This window comes from Epinephelus fuscoguttatus, linkage group LG13 (assembly GCF_011397635.1).
Source record: "Epinephelus fuscoguttatus linkage group LG13, E.fuscoguttatus.final_Chr_v1".
NCBI lineage: Eukaryota > Metazoa > Chordata > Actinopteri > Perciformes > Serranidae > Epinephelus > Epinephelus fuscoguttatus.
In genome coordinates this window covers 37,427,316-37,450,731 of record NC_064764.1, presented here as the reverse complement: position 1 = coordinate 37,450,731, position 23,416 = coordinate 37,427,316, and the positions used below count along the sequence as shown (strand labels likewise).

General features: G+C 40.0%; 2 protein-coding genes and 1 pseudogene across 2 annotated transcripts; all 3 read left to right on the top strand.

Moving 5' to 3' along the window:
- Positions 1–710: 710 nt before the first annotated feature.
- Positions 711–1,630, top strand: LOC125899745 (olfactory receptor 6N2-like; annotated as a pseudogene).
- A 4,626-nt stretch (positions 1,631–6,256) lies between these two features.
- Positions 6,257–7,177, top strand: LOC125899744 (olfactory receptor 6N2-like). Its single transcript, XM_049594249.1, has one exon. The coding sequence runs from the start codon at positions 6,257–6,259 to the stop codon at positions 7,175–7,177; it is 921 nt and encodes a 306-aa protein (XP_049450206.1).
- A 4,252-nt stretch (positions 7,178–11,429) lies between these two features.
- LOC125899747 (olfactory receptor 6N2-like) lies at positions 11,430–12,350 on the top strand. The gene has a single exon (XM_049594251.1). The coding sequence runs from the start codon at positions 11,430–11,432 to the stop codon at positions 12,348–12,350; it is 921 nt and encodes a 306-aa protein (XP_049450208.1).
- Positions 12,351–23,416: the final 11,066 nt, after the last annotated feature.

The following is a 23,416-nucleotide window of genomic DNA, read 5'->3' as shown; positions in this document are numbered from 1 at the left end:
AAAATGAGATCATGGATACAGGTGGCCAAAATTAGGTTCCTACGTAGGGTGGTTCTTAGCGCAGAGAGGGGCTAATTTAGGTGGCATCTGATCAGGATCCTCCTTGATTTCTCATACTCAAGGTTTTCTGGGCATGTCCAACTCATAGGAGGCTGCGGGATAGACCCAGAACCTCTGCTGTAGTAATGAAATATGTTGCCCATTACTTTATTTTCTGGTATTATTTGTCCTCTATTAATGCATTCTTGAGATATCACATTCACAAGAATGGGAGGAATGCACTGCAAGATGAACAACCCCAAAACATAAGACCGCAGTTGTTTGTGGCTGTCGCCAGCGCAGAGGCATTAAAAGTTAAAAAAAAAAAACAAAAACACACACACACACACGTCCATATAAACAAAGTTTAACACCTATGGGTTCAGGCCTCCAGAGTTTAATGAAGTTGTTGACATGACATCAGCTCTTGGTGGAAGAGTTAATGAGTTCCATTGAGGGTGATGAAATGTCGTAAAATACTTAGTCTAACTCAACAGTTCACTTCCTGAATGAAAATGAACACACATTAAGTGCAGCTGAAGGTCAGGTATCTGTAAATGAATGAAACCATCAAATACATGATCTATGCTGACCTTCACAGACTCTTCTCGGTTGATTCATTTATGCTGTGATACAATCTGCCTGTGTGGGTTTAAGTTGTGACATTCTTCATGGATGGTGAATTAAATCTGACGTATATAACTCTTTATGGGTATGCGGAAATGGGCAACTACAGGTATTTAATTTTTCTAAATATGTTTATTGTGTATGTTCTATCAGTCTCTTTTAACATCATCATTGTGTACCTTATTTGGATACATCAGAATCTCCATGAGCCTATGTACATTTTCATTGCAGCATTGTTACTGAACTCTGTTGTTACCAACACTACTGTGTACCCAAAATTATTGATTGACATTTTATCTGAAAACAGGTCATAACATATTCAGCCTGTCTCTTACAATGTTTTATATTTTATTCTGTTAGTGCTTCAGATTTCTTACTGTTGGCGGCCATGGCCTATGACAGGTATGTGTCTATATGTAAACCTCTGCAATATACAACTATCATGACAAAAAACGTGGTGAGTATTATCCTGGGTTATGCTTGGGTGATACCTGCTTGTCAGGTTGCAGTCTCAACAATACTGAGTGCTCAAATGAAACTCTGTAATTTCACTTTAAAAGCAATTTTCTGCAATAATTCATATTACGGTCTCTACTGTGGGACATCGACAGTACGATCCATAGTTGATATGTCTAATCTGTTTAATCTGGCAGTTTTACCTATACTCTTCATACTTTTTACATACACCAGAATACTGATAATATCCTATCGAAGAGGTAGAAATGTCAGGAAAAAAGCTGCACAGACTTGTTCACCCCACCTGATAATTCTAATCAGCTTTTCCTCCCTGTGTCTATATGATGTCATTATAATTGAACTGGATAAGGGATCTGATTTACATTTCATAATGACTTTACAAGCGTTTTTGTATTATCCTCTCTTCAATCCAGTGGTATATGGACTCAAAGTGAAAGAAATATTTAAACATCTGAAGAAGTTGATCTGTCCGGCCAAAATGATTTGATGTATTAATGCTGATTACTTCTCCATTATCAAGTCAACACACCTGGAATTTAGAATTTAGATTAACTTTACTGTCATGACTTTAGTTAGCAAACTTGAACCCTGTTTACAAGTAATGACATTCATATTCCCATCATAGGCTCAGGGTGTATTGATCACATTTAATATTCAAATTCATCAATACATACTGTATTAATGCAGATGGCTTATGTGTTTACACAACACTGAAAGTATGTGCATGCATGGTTCCAGAAATGTTTCTCATTTAATTGCACTTTACAGACTTTAATTTTCATGAGATGTTGACTCCAGAGAACTTTGTGTGTGTGTGTGTGTGTGTGTGTGTGTGTGTGTGTGTGTGTGTGTGTGTGTGTGTGTGTCTTCCATTTCGGCACATGCCGACTGAGTAGAAAATGTTTTTTTTTTTCACATTACCATGTGACTTTTGACCATGTGTGCTTAAACAAACAGGGGAAGAAAAAATGTGTATATATGTGTGTGTGGTGAGGATATACATGTGCATTGTGGTCGTTGCTCTGGAGGCTTCCTTTGTTTCATATCAGAAGCCTTTTGACAAGGCTGAAATGGCAGGTCTGTTTGCAACAAAACATTTTTAAATGTATGATGACAAATAAAAAACAGAATAAAAACAAGTAAATAATACTGTTGCTATTATTTCCCTGTTATGCACGGTGCTCCCATTGGAGTGACTCTCACAAGGTTTCTCCCACTGGTGTGGCCATTTTGCTTATGAAGTTGAATGTCATGGACAGACAGAAAGGTGTATTAACTACAAAGGCCAATGTGGGCAATCCACACTGCAAGCAGGTTCAAATCAAATCAAATAATCAGCAATGATAAGAAATAAGAGCACAGGTATGAATAAACACAATTCCATTCATAGAGAATGAATAATACTAGAAGGAACGTAATGAGCAGCATATTTCTTCACTACCAGAGAGTTCACAACTCTAGTTGGCCCGAGTCAGATTCATTAAAACCTCAGAGCATCATGAGTCAAAACTAGAAATACTGCCTTGCAGTTGTTTGTTTCTGCAAAAGTGAAGTCACAGTTTACATCCATGTCTGTCTAGGTTCATACAAAGCCTTTATTTTATTTATTTATTTATTTATTTATTTGAACACGTAAAAAAAATAATAATAATAAAATAAAAATAAGCAATTGATTAAAACAATTAGAAAGAGAAGAAAACAATATATTCACATCTCATTTACATGTTCAAAAGGAGTAGGAAGAAGTATAAACTTATCTGGTCCTACCCCTTGTTCACTCAATATTCATATCAATAATAATAGTAATACTGTAATAACAACAACAATAGTAATGATAATGATAACAACAACACCAAGAAACAACAACAAACAACTCCAACAATAACGACTACAATAATCACAATGCCTTAACAGAAGACAATGCCTAAAACATGGATGATTCACAAACAGAGGATCTATACAAACATCACAGTTTCAGTTGGGCAACACACACTGCAAGCACATCAAACCAAATAATCAGCAACAATAACAAAAAAGAACACAGGTATGAATAAACACAATTCCATTAAGAGAATTTATTTAGGTTTGGCACAATGTCCACTCAGACTCAAAAGAGACTTGATTAGATTTTGGTGGCCCAAGGTCAAGGTCACTGTGACCTTGTGTCTGTCTGATATCTCAACAGGACCTTTGAGTAATTTTCTCCAAATTGGCACAAACGTCCACATGGACTCAAGAAAGATCTAATTAGATTTTGTTGGTCAAAGGTTAGGACCACTGTAACCTCACAAAACATGTGTTTTGACATAACTCAAGAATTTACGCTCTAATTATGACAAAACGTCACACAAACGTCTAATAGGGTAAACTGACAAAGTGATGATATTTCATATCCAAAAGGTCAAGGGTGAACTTCACTGTGACATCATAATGTTCTGCAAAAACACTGTTCTGGTCATAATTCAATGTCATATCTCAGGAACAGAAGGGGAGACATTTGGTTATATACTTAATTGGTGTCTAATCTTGAAACTGTGCTGATTGTATAAATCTGTGCTGCCAGGGGGGAGATGTGTACGCAGCATCCACGTTTTAGAATTTGCAGCCTCTTCGCAGCAACATCCATATTTGAAGCACTGTCAACTTTCATGGCTGCACATGAATATGGACAGACATGGATGTAAAATGTAACTGCAACTTGACTAGTTTCTGCAGACATACAAGAGGTGGTAATTGTTGTTTTTAATGCCTCCGTGAACATTTTTACTCCATTGTAATTAGAGATATTGTAGGGTTGCTGCAAGGCCCTAATCAGTAGGTGTGTCTCAATCCAGCTCTTTTTATGCGCATTTTAATTTGAGCATAACAACACCTGATTGGAAATGCCAATAGCTCTAAAGAATCTTGAAATATCACAGTAATAGTAAAGCATAGTGAAGGTGAACTGGGAACGTCTGGCTGAGGCCCATGTCTGCAAGGTCTTGTGCATCCCAGGGTTGGGGACATGGAATGCAAGTGGGCCATGTTGAAAGACTCCACTGCTGAGCCAGTTGCTAAAAGTTGTGGTTGGAAGGTCATTGGTGCCTTTTATGGCAGTAATCTAAGAACCCACTGGTGAACACCAGCTGTGAAGGTTGGCTGTCCGTCTGAAGAAGGAGGCCTTTCAGGCTTGGTTGGCTCAGGGGTCTCCTGAAGCAGCAGACAGACACCATTTGGCCAGTAGGATTGCAGCTGCAATGGTCAGCAAAGCAAAAACCCAGGTGTGGGAGGAGTTCAGGAAGGCTATGGAGAATGACTTTCAGTTGGCCTCAAGGAAGTCCTGGCAACCCTTTGGACACCTCAGGAAGGGAGAGCAGGGCTTGTCTCAGGCTGTGTTCGGCAGGGGAGGAGGACGTCTGACCCAGACTGGGGATGTTGTCAAATGGTTGAAAAAACACTTTGTGGAGCTCCTGAACCTGGCCAACATATCCTCAGTGGAGGGCGCAAAGTCTGAAGAGCCGGGGGAACCCTTGCCCATATCCCTGGCAGAGGTTGCTGAGGTAGACAAAAGCTCCCCAGCACGAAGGTGCCAGGTGTTCATGAGATTCACCCTGAGATCCTGAATGCTTTGAACATTGTTGGGCTGTCTCAGCAGAAATGAGTTGTCAATGTTGTGTGGAGGTTGAGGACGTTGCCTGTGGAGTTGTTGACCGGGCCAGTGGTTCCCATTTAAAAAAAAAACATAAAAACAGAGACTGGCAAGTGTGCTCCAGTTAGAGGGGTATCACACTGCTCAGCCTCCCAGTAAAAAAACCCCCAAAAAACTCCAGGGTGCTGGAAGGGAGGCTCTGATTGATTGTTGAACCTTGAATTCAGGAGGAGCAAAGTGGATTCAGCCCTGGCCATGGATCAGTGGACCAGCTCTTTACCCTTACAGGGCTGCTGGAGGGGTCCTAGGAGTTTGCCCATCCAGTCTACATGTGTTTTCTAGACTAGGTGAAGGCTTACAACCTTTTCCCATTGGGATTCATGTGGGGGGTAATACGTGAATACAGGGTACTTGGGTCATTGCTATCTGGTCCTTGTGTAAGGAAAGTGCAAACTGTGGAACTTTAGGGAACTCATAATTGCATCCTTGCTCTTTGTAGATATTAAGTTCAGTTGGCTTCATCACACCATGACCTCCAGCATGCACTGGGGTAGTTTGGTAGCCTAGTGTGAAGCTGTTTGGATGAATGTAGTGTGAGATGGACAGGCACCTTGGCGAGGTGTCTGCAGTGAAGTGAGCGCCAGGCCTGACTGTTGTGGGGAAGAGGAGCTGAGCCACAAGGCAAAGCTTTTGGTTTAAAGGTCCATCTACATCCCAGCCCTCACCTATGGTCATGAGCTTTGGGTAGTGATCAAAAGAATGAGATCATGGATACAGGTGGCCAAAATTAGGTTCCTACGTAGGGTGGTTCTTAGCGCAGAGAGGGGCTAATTTAGGTGGCATCTGATCAGGATCCTCCTTGATTTCTCATACTCAAGGTTTTCTGGGCATGTCCAACTCATAGGAGGCTGCGGGATAGACCCAGAACCTCTGCTGTAGTAATGAAATATGCTGTCCATTACTTTATTTTCTGGTATTATTTATTCTCTATTAATACATTCTTGAGATATCACATTCACAAGAATGGGAGGAATGCACTGCAAGATGAACAACCCCAAAACATAAGACCGCAGTTGTTTGTGGCTGTCGCCAGCGCAGAGGCATTAAAAGTTTAAAAAAAACAACAACAACAAAAAAAAACACACACACACACACACACACATGTCCATGTAAACAAAGTTTAACACCTATGGGTTCAGGCCTCCAGAGTTTAATGAAGTTGTTGACATGACATCAGCTCTTGGTGGAAGAGTTAATGAGTTCCATTGAGGGTGATGAAATGTCATAAAATATTTAGTCTAACTCCAACAGTTCACTTCCTGAATGAAGATGAACACAAATCAAGTGCAGCTGAAGGTCAGGTATCTGTAAATGAATGAAACCATCAAATACATGATCTATGTTGACCTTCACAGACTTTTCTCGGTTGATTCATTTATGCTGTGATACAATCTGCCTGTGTGGGTTTAAGTTGTGACATTCTTCATGGATGGTGAATTAAATCTGACGTATATAACTCTTTATGGGTATGCTGAAATGGGCAACTGCAGGTATTTAATTTTTCTAAATATGTTTACTGTATATGTTCTATCAGTCTCTTTTAACATCATCATTGTGTACCTCATTTGGATACATCAGAATCTCCATGAGCCTATGTACATTTTCATTGCAGCATTGTTACTGAACTCTGTTGTTACCAGCACTACTGTGTACCCAAAGTTATTAATTGATATTTTATCTGAAAAACAGGTCATAACATTTTCAGCCTGTGTTTTACAATGTTTTATATATTATTCTGTTAGTGCTTCAGATTTCTTACTGTTGGCGGCCATGGCCTATGACAGGTATGTGTCTATATGTAAACCTCTGCAATATACAACTATCATGACAAAAAACGTGGTGAGTATTATCCTGGGTGTAGCTTGGGTTCTGCCTGCTTGTCAGATTGCAGTCTCAATGATAATGAGTGCAAATAAGAAACTCTGTAATTTCACTTTAAAAGCAATTTTTTGTAACAATTCATATTACAATCTCTTCTGTGTGGCAACACTAGCACAATCTATTGTTGATATGGTTACTCTGTTTAGTGTGGCAGTTTTACCTGTCCTCTTCATACTTTTTACATACACCAGAATACTGATAATATCCTATCGAAGAGGTAGAAATGTCAGGAAAAAAGCTGCACAGACTTGTTCACCCCACCTGATAATTCTAATCAGCTTTTCCTCCCTGTGTCTATATGATGTTCTTATAATTCGACTGGATGCAGGATCTGATTTGCATTTCATAATGACTTTACAAGCGTTTTTGTATTATCCTCTCTTCAATCCAGTTGTATATGGACTCAAAGTGAAAGAAATATTCAAACATCTGAAGAAGTTGATCTGTCCGGCCAAAATGATTTGATGTATTAACACTAATTACTTCTCCATTATCAAGTCAACACACCTGGAATTTAGACTTTGCTAATTAAAATTATGAAACATGAACTTGAAGATTGTTTACAAATAATTACATTCATATTCATATCATTGGCTCTAGGTGTACTGATCAAGTTAAATGTTGAAATTCATCAATACATACTGTATTAATGCAGATGGCTTATGTGTTAACACAGCATTGAAAGTGTGTACATGCATGGCTCCAGAAATGTTTCTTATATCACTGCACTTTACAGACTGTAATTTTTATGTTGTTTTTATGTTAACCGGAGAGCTGTGTTTAAACAAATGGGGAAAGAAAGCCTGTGTGTGTGTGTGTGTGTATGTGTGTGTGTGTGTGTGTGTGTGTGTGTCTTCCATTTCGGCACATGCCGACTGAGTAGAAAATGTTTTCTTCACATTACCATGTGACTTTTGACCATGTGTGCTTGAAGAAACAGGGGAAGAAAAAATGTGTATATATGTGTGTGTGGTGAGGATATACATGTGCATTGTGGTCGTTGCTCTGGAGGCTTCCTTTGTTTCATATCAGAAGCCTTTTGACAAGGCTGAAATGGCAGGTCTGTTTGCAACAAAACATTTTTAAATGTATGATGACAAATAAAAAACAGAATAAAAACAAGTAAATAATAATGTTGCTATTATTTCCCTGTTATGCACGGTGCTCCCATTGGAGTGACTCTCACAAGGTTTCTCCCACTGGTGTGGCCATTTTGCTTATGAAGTTGAATGTCATGGATAGACAGAAAGGTGTATTAACTACAGAGGCCAATGTGGGCAATCCACACTGCAAGCAGGTTCAAATCAAATCAAATAATCAGCAATGATAAGAAATAAGAGCACAGGTATGAATAAACACAATTCCATTCATAGAGAATGAATAATACTAGAAGGAACGTAATGAGCAGCATATTTTTTCACTACCAGAGAGTTCACAACTCTAGTTGGCCCGAGTCAGATTCATTAAAACCTCAGAGCATCACGAGTCAACCAAGAAATACTGTCTTGCAGTTGTTTGTTTCTGCAAAAGTGAAGTCACAGTTTACATCCGTGTCTGTCCAGGTTCATACAAAGCCTTAACAGAAGACAATGCCTAAAACATGGATGATTCACAAACAGAGGATCTATACAAACATCACAGTTTCAGTTGGGCAACACATACTGCAAGCACATCAAACCAAATAATCAGCAACAATAAGAAAAAAGAACACAGGTATGAATAAACACAATTCCATTAATAGAGAATAAATAATACCAGAAAATAAAGTAATAGACAGCATATTTCATTACTACAACAGAGGTTCTGGGTCTATCCTGCAGCCTCCTATGAGTTGGACGTGCCCAGAAGAGCTAAGAACCACCCTACGTAGGAACCTAATTTTGGCCACCTGTATGCATGATCTCATTCTTTTGGTCACTACCCAAAGCTCATGACCATAGGTGAGGGCTGGGATGTAGATGGACCTGTAAACCAAAACTTTGCCTTCTGGCTCAGCTCATTCTTCCCCACAACAGTCAGGCCTGGTGCTCACTTCACTGCAGACACCTCGCCAAGGTGCCTGTCCATCTCACACTACAGTACATTCATCCAAACAGCTTCACACTAGGCTACCAAACTACCCCAGTGCATGCTGGAGGTCGTGGTGTGATGAAGCCAACTGAACTTAATATCTACGTAGAGCAAGGATGCAATTATGAGTTCCCTGAAGTTACCTGACTTTGTTCCGAGGAAGTGGACACAGTTTGCACTTTCCTTACACAAAGACCAGATAGCAATGACCCAAGTACCCTGTATTCACGTATTACCCCCCACATGACTCCCAATGAGAAAAGGTTGTAAGCCTTCTCCTAGTCTAGAAAACACATGTAGACTAGATGGGCAAACTCCTAGGACCCCTCTAGCAGCCCTGTAAGGGTAAAAAGCTGGTCCACTGGTCCACTGATCCATGGCCAGGGCTGAATCCACTTTGCTCCTCCTGAATTCCAGGTTCAACAATTGATCAGAGCCTCCCTTCCAGCACCCTGGAATTTTTTTTTTTACAGGGAGGCTGAGAAGTGTGATACCCCTCTAGTTGGAGCGCACTTGCCAGTCCCTGTTTTTATTTATTTTTTTTAAATGGGAACCACCGGCCCGGTCAACAACACAGGCAATGTCCTCAACCTCCACACAACATTGACAACTCGTTTCTGCTACGACAGCCCAACAATGTTCAAAGCATTCAGGATCTCAGGGTGAATCTCATCAACACTTGGTGCCTTCCCGCTGGGTAACTTTTTGTCTATTTCAGGAACCTCTGCCAGGGATATGGGCAAGGGTTCCCCCAACTCTTCAGACTTTGCCCTCTCCCCTTAGGATGTGAAGGCCGGGTTCAGGAGTTTCTCAAAGTGTTTTTTCAGCCATTTGACAACATCCCCAGTCTGGGTCAGACATTCTCCTCCTCTGCTGAACACAACCTGAGACAAGCCCTGCTCTCCCTTCCTGAGGTGTCCAAAGGTTTGCCAGGACTTCCTTGAGGCCAACTGAAAGTCATTCTCCATAGCCTTCCTGAACTCCTCCCACACCTGGGTTTTTGCTTTGCTGACCATTGCAGCTGCAGTCCTACTGGCCAAATGGTGTCTGTCTGCTGCTTCAGGAGACCCCTGAGCCAACCAAGCCTGAAAGGCCTCCTTTTTCAGACGGACACCCAACCTTCACAGCTGGTGTTCACCAGTGGGTTCTTAGATTACTGCCATAAAAGGCACCAATGGCCCTCTAACCACAACTTTTAGCAACTGGCTCAGCAGTGGAGTCTTTCAACATGGCCCACTTGCATTCCATGTCCCCAACCCTGGGATGCACAAGACCTTGCAGACATGGGCCTCAGCCAGATGTTCCCAGTTCACCTTCACTATGCTTTACTATTTCTGTGATATTTCAAGATTCTTTAGAGCTATTGGCATCTCCAATCAGGTGTTGTTATGCTCAAATTAAAATGCACATAAAAAGAGCTGGATTGAGACACACCTACTGATTAGGGCCTTGCAGCAACCCTACAATATCTCTAATTACAATGGAGTAAAAATGTTCACGGAGGCATTAAAAACAACAATTACCACCTCACAGTTGTATGTCCACACAAACTAGTCAAGTTGCAGTTACATTTTACACCCATGTCTGTCCATATTCATGTGCAGCCATGAAAGTTGACAGTGCTTCAAATATGGATGTTGCTGCGAAGAGGCTGCAAATTCTAAAACGTGGATGCTGCGTACACATCTCCCCCCTGGCAGCACAGATTTATACAGTCAGCACAGTTTCAAGATTAGACACCAATTAAGTATATAACCAAATGTCTCCCCTTCTGTTCCTGAGATATGACATTGAATTACGACCAGAACAGTGTTTTTGCAGAACATTATGATGTCACAGTGAAGTTCACCCTTGACCTTTTGGATATGAAATATCATCACTTTATCAATTTACCCTATTAAACATTTGTGTGACGTTTTGTCATAATTAGAGTGTAAATTCTTGAGTTATGTCAAAAAACATGTTTTGTGAGGTTACAGTGGTCCTAACCTTTGACCAACAAAATCTAATCAGATCTTTCTTGAGTCCATGTGGACGTTTGTGCCAAATTGGAGAAAATTACTCAAAGGTCCTGTTGAGATATCAGACAGACACAAGGTCACAGTGACCTTGACCTTTGGCCAAAATCTAATCAATTCATTTTTGAGTCTGAGTGAAACTGAAATAAATTCTCTTAATGCATTCTTGAGATATCACATTAACAAGAATGGGAGGAATGCACTGCAAGATGAACAACCCCAAAACACATCACCGCAGTTGTCCGTGGCTGTCGCTGGCGCAGAGGCATTAAAAGTTAAAAAAAAAAAAAAAAACCACACACACATACGTCCTGTAAACAAAGTTTAACACCTATGGGTTCAGGCCTCCAGAGTTTAATGAAGTTGTTGACATGACACCAGCTCTTGGTGGAAGAGTTAATGAGTTCCATTGAGGGTGATGAAATGTCGTAAAATACTTAGTCTAACTCCAACAGTTCACTTTCTGACTGAAGATGAACACACATCAAGTGCAGCTGAAGGTCAGGTATCTGTAAATGAATGAAACCATCAAATACATGATCTATGTTGACCTTCACAGACTTTTCTCGGTTGATTCATTTATGCTGTGATACAATCTGCCTGTGTGGGTTTAAGTTGTGACATTCTTCATGGATGGTGAATTAAATCTGACGTATATAACTCTTTATGGGTATGTTGAAATGGGCAACTATAGGTATTTAATTTTTCTAAATATGTTTATCGTATATGTTCTATCAGTCTCTTTTAACATCATCATTGTGTACCTTATTTGGATACATCAGAATCTCCATGAGCCTATGTACATTTTCATTGCAGCATTGTTACTGAACTCTGTTGTTACCAGCACTACTGTGTACCCAAAGTTATTGGTTGACATTTTATCTGAAAAACAGGTCATAACATATTCGGCCTGTCTCTTACAATGTTTTATATATTATTCTGTTAGTGCTTCAGATTTCTTACTGTTGGCGGCCATGGCCTATGACAGGTATGTGTCTATATGTAAACCTCTGCAATATACAACTATCATGACAAAAAACGTGGTGAGTGTTATCCTAGGTTATGCTTGGGTGATGCCTGCTTGTCAGGTTGCAGCCTCAACAATACTGAGTGCTCAAATGAAACTCTGTAATTTCACTTTAAAAGCAATTTTCTGCAATAATTCATATTACGGTCTCTACTGTGGGACATCGACAGTACGATCCATAGTTGATATGTCTAATCTGTTTAATCTGGCAGTTTTACCTATACTCTTCATACTTTTTACATACACCAGAATACTGATAATATCCTATCGAAGAGGTAGAAATGTCAGGAAAAAAGCTGCACAGACTTGTTCACCCCACCTGATAATTCTAATCAGCTTTTCCTCCCTGTGTCTATATGATGTCATTATAATTGAACTGGATAAGGGATCTTATTTACATTTCATAATGACTTTACAAGCGTTTTTGTATTATCCTCTCTTCAATCCAGTTGTATATGGACTCAAAGTGAAAGAAATATTCAAACATCTGAAGAAGTTGATCTGTCCGGCCAAAATGATTTGATGTATTAATGCTGATTACTTCTCCATTATCAAGTCAACACACCTGGAATTTAGCCTCTGTGATTAACTTTACTGTCATGACTTTAGATAGCAAATTTGAACCCTGGGTAAAAATAAATATAAAAAGTAAATGTTGAAGTTCATCTATATATTGTATTATGGCAGATGGCTAATGTGTTACCAGAACATTGAAGGTGTGCTTGTGTTCCAGAAATGTTTCTCATTTTATTGCACTTTACAGGCTGTAAATATCCTAATGTTAAATACAAACATGTTTCTTTTTTCCTTTTTTGCAATAATGATTTTGTTTACATGTGCAGTAATATTACACTATTATTCTAAATATTGTAACACCAGCCTTTTCAATAAGATGATTGAGGGAATGAAAGAGGGAAGCTGTGATTGCTGAAAAATCTGCCACGGTCGTAAACTCTGAAAAAAAAAATCTTATTTCAAAGATGCAAAATGGCACAAGCAGCTCCATCCATTATAATTTTCCATATGACATGATAAACTATGTGTTTAATCAGAGTATGCACGACTGCGTGTAAACAAGAATATCATTGGCATATTCAATTTCATGGAAATAGTTCAGTGTAAATATTGGAGTTTGAAAGAAAGATATGTTTAAATATTTTGTGTATGTAAATGTAGTCAGTGTTAATTACTGTTCTCTGCTTTTTTTTGTCTTCCACATCTGCACATGCTGACCCAGAAAATTATTATGTTTCCCTTGAAGCTGTGAATTTTGATCATGTGTGCTTAAACAAAGAGGGAAAGAAAGATTATGTGTGGGGTGACGGATACATGTGTGTGCCTTTTGATGAGGCTGAAATGGCAGGTCTCTTTGCAACAGAACATTTTTTAAATGTCATTGAGAAGCATAAATACATAATCAACCTAAAAATAAAGGAAGATGTTTCTGATGTTATTTTCTTAATATGTATGCATGGTCAGCTACCATGGGCTCATCTGCAGTACACATAAGCCCTATTTCCACAGAGCAGTCCAGTACGGTACAGCACTGTGGAGAGTTTTATTAGTAAACTGTAACTATAAAATAAAGGATGTTTTGCTGCCTCTCACTGCTAAATGGATCTAGGCTCTAAGAACCATATCTGAAGGGTTATTTTTGGCTCCAAAGGCACTATACCAAAAGCGTTTGGTGGAAACGGGGCTATAGTGAGATACACACATATTAAAACCTGACCCAACAGGTCGATGTCAACTAAAGCTTTGTCAGTCATAGACACCTGAGCTGTCCAAAGAGGCGGTTCTGTCTTTGAATTGCCTCTATCAAGGTTTCTGCCACTAGTGTGGCCATTTTTCTCATTACGGTTAATGTAAAAAGAAAAGGGGATACAGAACACTAAGTAAGTAAGTAAGTAAACTTTTATTTATATAGCACCCTTCATAGTACGCGTACACAGAGTGCTTAACAGTACAAACAATAAGACCACAGCTCAATCAGCCACAATAAACGTGCAACCGAAACATTCTAGAAAACATACACACAGGCATATGGCAATGCAAGGTCAGTGCATGTAGAAGCATGTAATAAAATACATAAATAAATAAAAATAACAATAGAACATGATCACATGGCACTGCAAAGCCAGAGAAAATAAGGTAGACAAGCTGAGAGAACAACAGAAAGCGGCAGATAAAACAGTGGATACAGCCTAACACTCAAAAGCTAGTCTGTACAGGTGAGTCTTTAACTGACCCTTGAAACTATTTACTGACAGGGCAGATCTCAGACCCAGGGGGAGTGCATTCCAAAGCCTAGGGGCCACTGCCCCCAAGGGCCGGTCCCCCTTTGTCTTTAGCCGGGTCCGAGGCACTGACAGGAGGCCCTGGTCAGATGATCTCAAGGACCAGCTGGGGGTGTGGTGGTGAATGAGCACGCAGATGTAACTGGGGGCTTGGCCGTGAATGGCTGTGAAAGTGAGCAGCAGCACCTTGTACTGGATTCTGAACGGGACGGGTAGCCAGTGCAAGGAGGCGAGTATGGGTGTAATATGGCAAGACTTTTTTGACCTAGTAAGTAATCTGGCAGCTGCATTCTGTACAAGTTGAAGGCAGTCGATGGATGACTGATTGAGACATGTGAACAGTGAATTGCAGTAGTCGAGCCTGGATGATATAAAGGCATGGATTGACATTTCTAGTTCTGAGTGAGACACAATGGAGCGGAGTTTAGCAATGTTTCTCAGATGGTAAAAACAATTGTGACACAGAGACTTCACATGTTTCTCTAGGTGCATTGACTGGTCGAATTGAACACCAAGATTCAGTGCAGATACAGTGCTTCGATTACAGAGGCCAATGTGGGCAATCCACACTGCAAGCAAATCAAACCAAAAAATAAGTGTAGCAGCATAGAGGTGTTTATCCTTTGTGATTTGCCACTGTTTATAATGAGCACCGCTGGTGGCCGCTGATGAAGTGGGCCAGTATAAAAGCGGCAGTTCACCCACCAGTTCTTCCTTTGCGCCTCCGTTACCTCTGTCACTACCGGGTCAGCGGTCATTTGATCCAACAGGTATGACTGCACGCTGCTTCACCTCGCTGGTTGTTTGTGTCTCTCAATGTGCTTAAGGCATTGGTGTTGTGTTGTAGGGCGACTGCCTGTGTGCTGCTCCGGCTCCCCCCCCCCCGTATGCACTGCGGCGTGTGTCTGTGGTAGGTGTCCTCTCTCTCTCTGCGGTATGGTTGATGCTGTGCGGTGGCTAATGCTAGTGTGATCACAGGTAAATGCTGGTGGCTGCCAGGGGTCCTCTCTCCCTCCCTCCTCTCGTGAGTGTGTGTGTGCGTGTCCATCCCTGCTAAAAAGGTATGTATGTGTAGCATAACGTGCACCGCGTCATCATCAGTGTACTTAATATTGCTAATAGTATTTTTCTTGATTAGGAATTACTGTAACCAGCTTATTGGGGTGCTGCTGTTTTGTCTCTACAAGACGCTTCTCCGCTGCTGTCTCCACGAGACGTCTCGCTGCTGCTTCCGCTACTGCATGTTCCAAAAAAAAGACATTTTGCTGCTGCTGCTTCTTCTAAAGACGCCTTGCTATTGCTTTGCACTTTGCTGTATCATCTACATTTTGCTGCTGTCTCCTCAATGTATTGCTGTGTATGTCTGCTGCTGGACTGCACACCGTGGACTGAATGATTTTTAAACAGGGCTTATTCCCTATGCTTTAATTGTATATGCGTGGGTTAAACTCCCCTTACTTTTGAGTTAATTGTATAGATTTATTCAGGTATATTCTTTTGTTTATTTAGATTTATTATTAGTTATCATCTTTTGTTTATCTTGGTTTTGGTTTTGTGTCCTCATTCAATTTCCTCTGAGTTAATTAGAGGGGGTTTGTTTCTTTATTGTTTAGGTTCTAAGTTAAAAGGAGTTATTATTTGGTATATTTCCATTCGGTTTCTAAATTTGTAAACCTGCCCATTAGTTATATATTGTTTGTTTTTGATTTTTCTTTGTTTATTGCTGCAACCCCACTAATTTGTTTTCTTTTCCCCTTTTCAGTTGCTGAAGGCCGGTGTGGTGGTGGCGGTGTCTGTGACTGGTGGTGGTGTCCTCCCATTTTGTGTGCTGTGCTTCCCTGGGATTGGTTAACTTCACTGAGTGTCCGTCACGTGTGTGTGGGTGATAAATTGGTTTACTTTCTCATATTTTGAGGATCACGCCCCCTTAACTGGCACTTGTCCACCCAAACGCCTCAGCTCCTGATTAGGTCCCCCTTCCCTTCCTCATTTTAAGACCAAACCCCCATGGGTGCACAGAAGGGCGCAAGTACATACTCGTCTGACACAACATGAACGCTGGCCCTGAAAATTGACAGTACACCATTGTTTGTCCACTGTGTGGTGGTGTTATTGTTTCACAGCAGAGAGAGATTAAAAAAAACATTGCAGTGGTTAGGGTTGAAGCGATATACTGGTTTAAAGGTATACTGTGACAAAAAAATTGACAATTATCACACTGTGTACATTTGCTTATCTACAATATTGGAAAAATTTCAACTGGACGTTTTTCTAAGGGGCGACTTTTTACACAAACTTCCATTAACAAAATGGTTTCAAGTTTCAGTTGTAGAAATAAAACATTTGTTCACCCAACAATAACCCCTCCATTTTCATTCCTTTATGGGTTATTCTGATTGATAATAATATAAATTCTGTAATAACATGATGAAACTGCAAGATTTTCTGAGATGATTATTGCTCCACAAAAGTCTCATACCTTTGCGATACCTTTGCAGTGACTTTTGGTTTGTTTGTTGTCCCAAGCTGTAGTGACTAGCTCTATACTTTCTAATTGGCAGAATTGTTTGGAAGTGTACTCAGAAAATTACTCCCAACCTTTACCAATACTGTATCATCATTTGTTTATCTTCTCACCATTTTTTGTAATGTCTGCATAACTTCCAATAAGTTTCAACACAAACTTCAAATAAATACAGCCATATGAATTTAACTGCAGATACAGTCGAAAAATGTTTGCTTCCTAACATCAGCAACACCTGTGGTTGATGAGATGAACTTATCAAATACCATGTCCTGCCTCAGCCAGTGACATAAGCCACCTAGTGGTGTGGCGGGATAATACATTTCACACAAATCAAACATATGGCCCCAACACAAGCTATATATTCATGATTTGACCCTATAGGGGTTCCATCATATTGTCATTGATATGGACCAATGTCAGCCGTCTCTGGGGGCCCCCTTCCAGCTTGGGGCCCTAGGCAAATGCCTAGTTTGCCTGTCCGGTTGCGACGGCCCTGAACACTGGTACTCACCATTGTAGCTGTGTCGCAGGTGTTTTTAGGTTGAGACTCCGTTGGTGGGAGATGCACTGAAAGAAAATAGAAAATTATCATTTCTTCTTAGTCTGTGCAGCAGTGAAAATGATTCAGACACAGAGTCAAAACTCACAAGGTGATGACGGCAGGAGTGTGTTTGTGAACTGCAAAGTTTGATATAAATTAGTTATTAGGTGCTGTCAAAAAGAGGGGTGTTACATCATGATTGACAGCTGCCAGTTGGTGTGCTTGTGATCAATGGTCCTGCTCGCAATTGATCAGTTGTGTGTATGAACAGAAGTGGAGATGCACTATCCATCTTTATAAACACTCTATGGTAAAAACCCTGAATAAAGCAGTTTTATGTTGGTGAAGATTCTCTGTCATCCAGGTCATGGTACATGGTGGCCAGGTGGGTCAACAACTCACATTGCGACCTTAACGACTGAAACTAATCGCTCACCTGACCCCTATGACTCTGCAAGGGTTCCCATCCACACAGGGTTTATAGCTTGCAACTTCATCCCAGTCATTTAGAGCTGAGGAAGCTTCTTGGATGAAAGGCAAAACGTCTTCAAGAAATGCAAGCAAGTCCAGTTGCCTACGATATTAGCACTTACGAAAGCATGTTTTATGTTTTTCTCGATGTGATGAACCATACTAACTGTACATTCCAGTAGCCATACCACCATACTATATAGCACGCCATAAAAAGATTTAGCATGTCCTAATTCATAGTCAAATGCAGTAACCCAAAAATACCAGGATGTTCCACTAGTTACAGGCCGATTTTGCAGTATGCAAGCCAGCATGCTCTTCTGGCGAAATGCACCCTAAATCTTTTTTTGGCACAGTAAATAATATTGTAGTATGGGTATTTGAACGCACAGTCAATCTTCCTCTGTTCCCTGAAAGATCTGACCTTTCTTACAACATCCAGTCCACCCACACGCACCTCCCCGTGATTTACTGATCACAAAATACACAAGCTAAGCCTCTGGAAAAAGAAGTCAGCAGCTTAGCTCTTTGATAAAAAAATATTTATATTGATTCCTGTTTATGTGCTCATGAATACAGAGTCATTCTGCTGTGCTCAAGTATGAAAAATACAGTAAATTTGAAGGATAAACATATAAGATATTTTAATTAAATATGTTGATGTGACTGTAGGGAGTTGGTGAACATAACTGGCCACAGTAAATTAATGCCACAGAAAAAATACACACTTCTTCACTTTAAAAAGTCCAACTAAAAAATAGTCATTATTGAAAAGAGGAACACTGTGCAGTCATAGTGACAGTGAGGCTGTGCAGCCACAGATGACTTAATGCACTTTTATCTTGTAAATCCTCTTATTTTGTTAAAAATCTAAACTCACCTTGCAGACTCCTGGAGACAAAAATAAACACTGTGCAGAGAAAGTACTGACAGCTGTTGAAAACTGCTCCTGAAAGTGCCGCCTCCTTTTCTGCAGAATGTAGTATTGGATTCAGGGGACACAGGGTGGACGGATCTGTAAAATGATGCAACATAAACAAAATTTCAAATAAAACACAAAATCACAATTAGCCTGTGAGCACTAAGCCTGCATCTTGTTGACTTAATGTTTTTTCTCCTCTGAAAAAAAATATTACAAATTGTATTATATAAGAGGCAAACATTTTGGATTTTTACTGCTCACATGAGACTAAAACTAATTAAATGAACAGGTGTTGTTGTCACTGAGCAGCTAAACCCCCAGAGCTTTTAATTCTTTTTTGGACACAAACAGAAAGAAAACTTTGTAAAACTTACTTGACATCCTTGTTCCTGCAGACCAAGACCAACTCCTTATATCAGCCCTTCACTTCCCTGATCAATCAGTCTAGAAAGAACCACATTTCATCCAAGGCGTCTCAGTCTCTCCCAGCTAAAGACAGGCAGGTGACAGAGGGGTTCTTTCATCAGCAATAACAAAAAGCACAAACAAGACTGAAATATTCCTGCTCACACAAATCTATAAACACCACAGACCAAACAAATACTACATACAAAGCATGCTGAGCTTAGTACAATCCCCCACATTCATGGTTTAACCCATGACATCATTGATGAAATCAGCAAGAGCAAAACATTTATTTATTTTTCTTAATTTTTATTGATCATATTTTCAGTCTAACAGGACATTGTACAGAGGGATATATTTTCAATTTGACAACATTAAAAAAGAAAAGAATGTAAAACAAAGAATGATACAGACAACATTAAATTGTTTAAGATAGATGTAAACCTAGACATAATAGACTTAATTTGTTTTTATTACATAGCAAAGAGCACAAAACATAAAAAAGGAAGTGTTTGACTGCCATCCCTTTTAAACTGTTGGACAGCTTTGTGAGTAGAAGGTTGGAGTCAATAACATTTAAACATTTAAAATGTAAGCTTAAATCAGTTAATACTAACAAAACTTAATATGTATCTGTGTTTTAATTTAAATTCAGTCTGGGAAAAATTACAGGAGTATCAAAACAAGGACCACTCAGCTGTAAAACAGTTTTTTCCCTACAGCAATTAGACTTAAACAAGTTTTGTGGATTAAAAACTATACTGGACTTCTTGTCGGCATGAGGGTCAGTAAGTACTGTTTGTATTTTCATTCTAAAGTGGCCATTTCCTAACGCTGAGGACAGCTATGAGCTGAAACACGTTTGTTCGACTGCTGCTATTCAATCCACTATATTAAAAAGTATTACTTATTAGTGAGCGCTGTCGGGTTTTTCTGCTTTGCTGTAATTTTTTGGACCGGAACCCAATTACACTTTGAGACTTTTGAGTGAGCACGCCGAGTTTGCTGAAGACTTATCTCCATACACAACAGTACTAGCCAGCCGGCAGTGACCTCCCCAAGATGGCTGCGATGTTGACGCACAGTAGCCACAGTAATGAGTCATCTGTGATTATATATATTTATGGTAACAACAACCTCAAACTGGCCAGTTCATGGTTGTCAAATCTTGGCCTAACTGGTTTTTGTAGACTTGGGCCTATTCTACCGGACATTTTACAGTGCTCAACGTGATTTAGTCTTGCGTGACCAGCCTCCCTTACTTCGGAATGGGAGTCTGGGGACATTCGTCTTTCGTTTTGTAATAGAAATGGGCGGGGATATCCAGACCAAGTGATGGCGTTGCTGTAGGTGCGGCATGTGTGTTACATGTAACAGAGACGTTGCAGCTCTGCAATATAGCTGAATCAAATGAAATCATATCCATTTTAATCTCTTCTTGCGATGCACTGAACACTTCCTTTTCTGTTGTACTACGGACAACAATTTGGGGAACAGCAATTTCTGTGCAGGCAGGTGTCAGGCAAAGCTAATCAGCCATTGGTTGAGGAAGTACACAGATTTGGATCCAATCACATCACTGCCGCTGGGAGCCAGTGCTAGTTCTATTACAACTTTCCTATGGGAATGTCCACAGACGACAGAGTCAGCCAGCGTGCTGACGTCATCGGCGTATGTGTAAAAGACTAAACGTGGTTTAGCTCCCAGTTATATAGCTGAGCTTCTGATTACCTACAATCCAAGTCATGACCTGAGATCCTCAAGCCTGCCCTCACTAGTTGTCCCTTGGTCAAGGCTGGTAACCAAGGGTGACCGGGGTTTTGCCATCAAGGCCCAGAGGCTCTGTAATTCTCTGTCTGAGGAGATTAGGCTGGCCAGCACATTACTCGTTACTAAATCTTTGCTTAAAACATAATCTATAGGTAAGCTTTCCCTCTTAATTTCCTTTTGTTCTGTTTTGCCTCTGTGCACACTATTTTTCTTAGCTCATAACATTTCATGTTTTCATGCACATTGTGAAGCACATTGTGACCTTGTTTAAATCAATGCTATGCAGTTAAATATGTTATTATTATAATTTCATAGCCATATTTGTTTATCTGATAGGCATATTTGTTAACTGATGTTTTTAACATTAACTAAAATGTCAATTCTTAGTAATAAACTGAGTTGACAAAAACTGACAAATCAAACATTCATGCTGGCCCTGCACTGAAAGAACTGGACAGAACTAGTTTAAACTGGTTTTACTAACGGCAGAAGTCTCTGCAGCTTCTTGTTGGGGGATCAGTTGAGGGTTTTTTAGTCCCCCAGGAATTAATCTCTACTTTAAACAGGTAGGTTTCTCTTTTACTGTCTTTTAATCCAAGTTTTAGACAAGTTGTAACGTTAGCTAACACCACTGGATTAGCTACACGCTAACTTTAGTTATAGCAGAAGCAGCTAACATTAGCTAAATTATGTTAAAACAGTTGGTGTTAGCGGAGAATTAATGTCCATAATTTCGGGTAACAGAGAGTAATTGACAGTAGGTGTGTTTGCATTGTACCAATTTGATATAGTTTAAAAGTTGTGATGCTAATTGCGATTATGCTAACATGCTAGGGCGCTAATAGCAATTAGCATGCTAGGGACAGTTGTAAAGCTTCCAGTGTGGTAGCTATTGGTATTGTGTTTGGTGTGATTAAAACCTGAAGCTAAAACCACGTCTGTATGGTAAAGTTTACGTGCTTTTGGTTGATTAAAATGACAGAGGAGACATTTTACTCACTAGACAGAGAAGACATTGTACCTCTCCTTGGACCCTGTGAGGAGTAGATGTCTCCGGCCTGCTACAACTTTAACTGCTGACACCAGCTAGATCACAGTGTTGGACTGCTGCAGGGTCCAGCTAACTGCAACATTCCTCGTCTGTCCTCCATCTCTTCTTCCATACCTCAGGTAACATCTCAGAGACTACAAACTAGCTTTGCATGTGTGTGTTTTATAGTTCCCGTCAAGGTAAAAAAAAAAAAAAATGGACACAAGGTGTTGCTTTTCATGACAGGCATTTATTAACATATGCATGCCATTACCATGCCATGAACCATACTGTGAGAGCTAAAACATACACAGTATCATTAAGAAAGAGGGTGAGTTATGTGGACATTGTAAGGTAGTCACTAGACCAAGCAGTTGCCAACAAAACATTAGCAAAAAGGTAGTCCGCCAACATTGTTTCCAGCATTTGCTCGTTGCATAAAGCATCAATAGGCATGTGCGACTTGGGAATACTACATCATTGTTTCCCAAACACTCCGTTTTACACGTCCACACAGATAAATGGTAACGGGAGTTTTGATATATCTGCACCTCAGAAGGTGTTTTGAAAATTCTCAGTTTAGTGACCTAAAACTCTATTAGCATTTGGACAAGGGCCCTAAATATGTACAAAAATATTACAAAAATAATAAAAATTAACAAAAATATCTGTATACCAGGGCTCTCAAGCCTTGGGTATGATAGTTTATAAAGCATTCAAATTTCAAATAAGTTATCAACCATCTATATGTGTTTAAACTAGCTGCAGAAATTAGCAAAGATTCTTTTTTAATGGGGGGGGGGGGGGGGCATTTTAGCCTTTAATTGACAGGACAGTTAAGCGTCCACAGGACAGAGTCGATCCTGGACCACTGCGGCTAAAGCCTTATATAAAAGGCGCCTGCTCTATCCACTAAACCACCAGCACTCTGTTAACAAGGATTCTGTTGGCTAAAATTGACATACGGTCTTGTCAAACTGTTAGGTAAAAGCTGATATTCCCTGAGATAAGCTTTCATTAAGTATTTTTACCCGATTTTGACCAACTGGATCTGGATGGACCATATTTATTTGAACACGGAGTACACGGACGTACACAGATGCAGAGCTCATTGAAATTGAAGAGCAGACGAGGAGAGAGGGAGCAGTGTTACTTTGGTAGCATATATACTAAAATTGCAACAGGTGGAGGAACATGTCCGAATCCAGCTAAAGGTAAACGCAGACGTTCATTTCTCCTTTTCGTTATGTTGTCGGATAATTATACTAACAATCCAAGCCTATCTGTGTTAAAAAAAAAAGCACTTTTAGTGGACGTATTTTGACGTTGTTTGTTGTTTGCTGTCTGAGTGCCATTATTTAATATGGCGCGTGCTCACGGGCTGAGGGCAGGTCAGCCCTAGCTTCGTACTGGAGAAATGTCAAATATTGAACATCCTATCACTCATTTAGACAAAAGTAGGTTGGAAAATAGGGCCCAGGTTGAAAAAAACATTAGTTCCCCTTTAAAGCAGAAGCAGCTAACGTTTGCTAATGTCCATAATTCCATTTAGCAGGGAGTAATCCTAGGTGTGTTTGGATTTTAAATACTGTACCAATTTGATGTAGTTTGTAAAAGTTGTGATGC

Bases quoted from the DNA above. Each gene is read 5' to 3' on its own strand.
- LOC125899744 (XM_049594249.1), top strand. From the start codon at position 6,257: ATGGATGGTGAATTAAATCTGACGTATATAACTCTTTATGGGTATGCT.
- LOC125899747 (XM_049594251.1), top strand. From the start codon at position 11,430: ATGGATGGTGAATTAAATCTGACGTATATAACTCTTTATGGGTATGTT.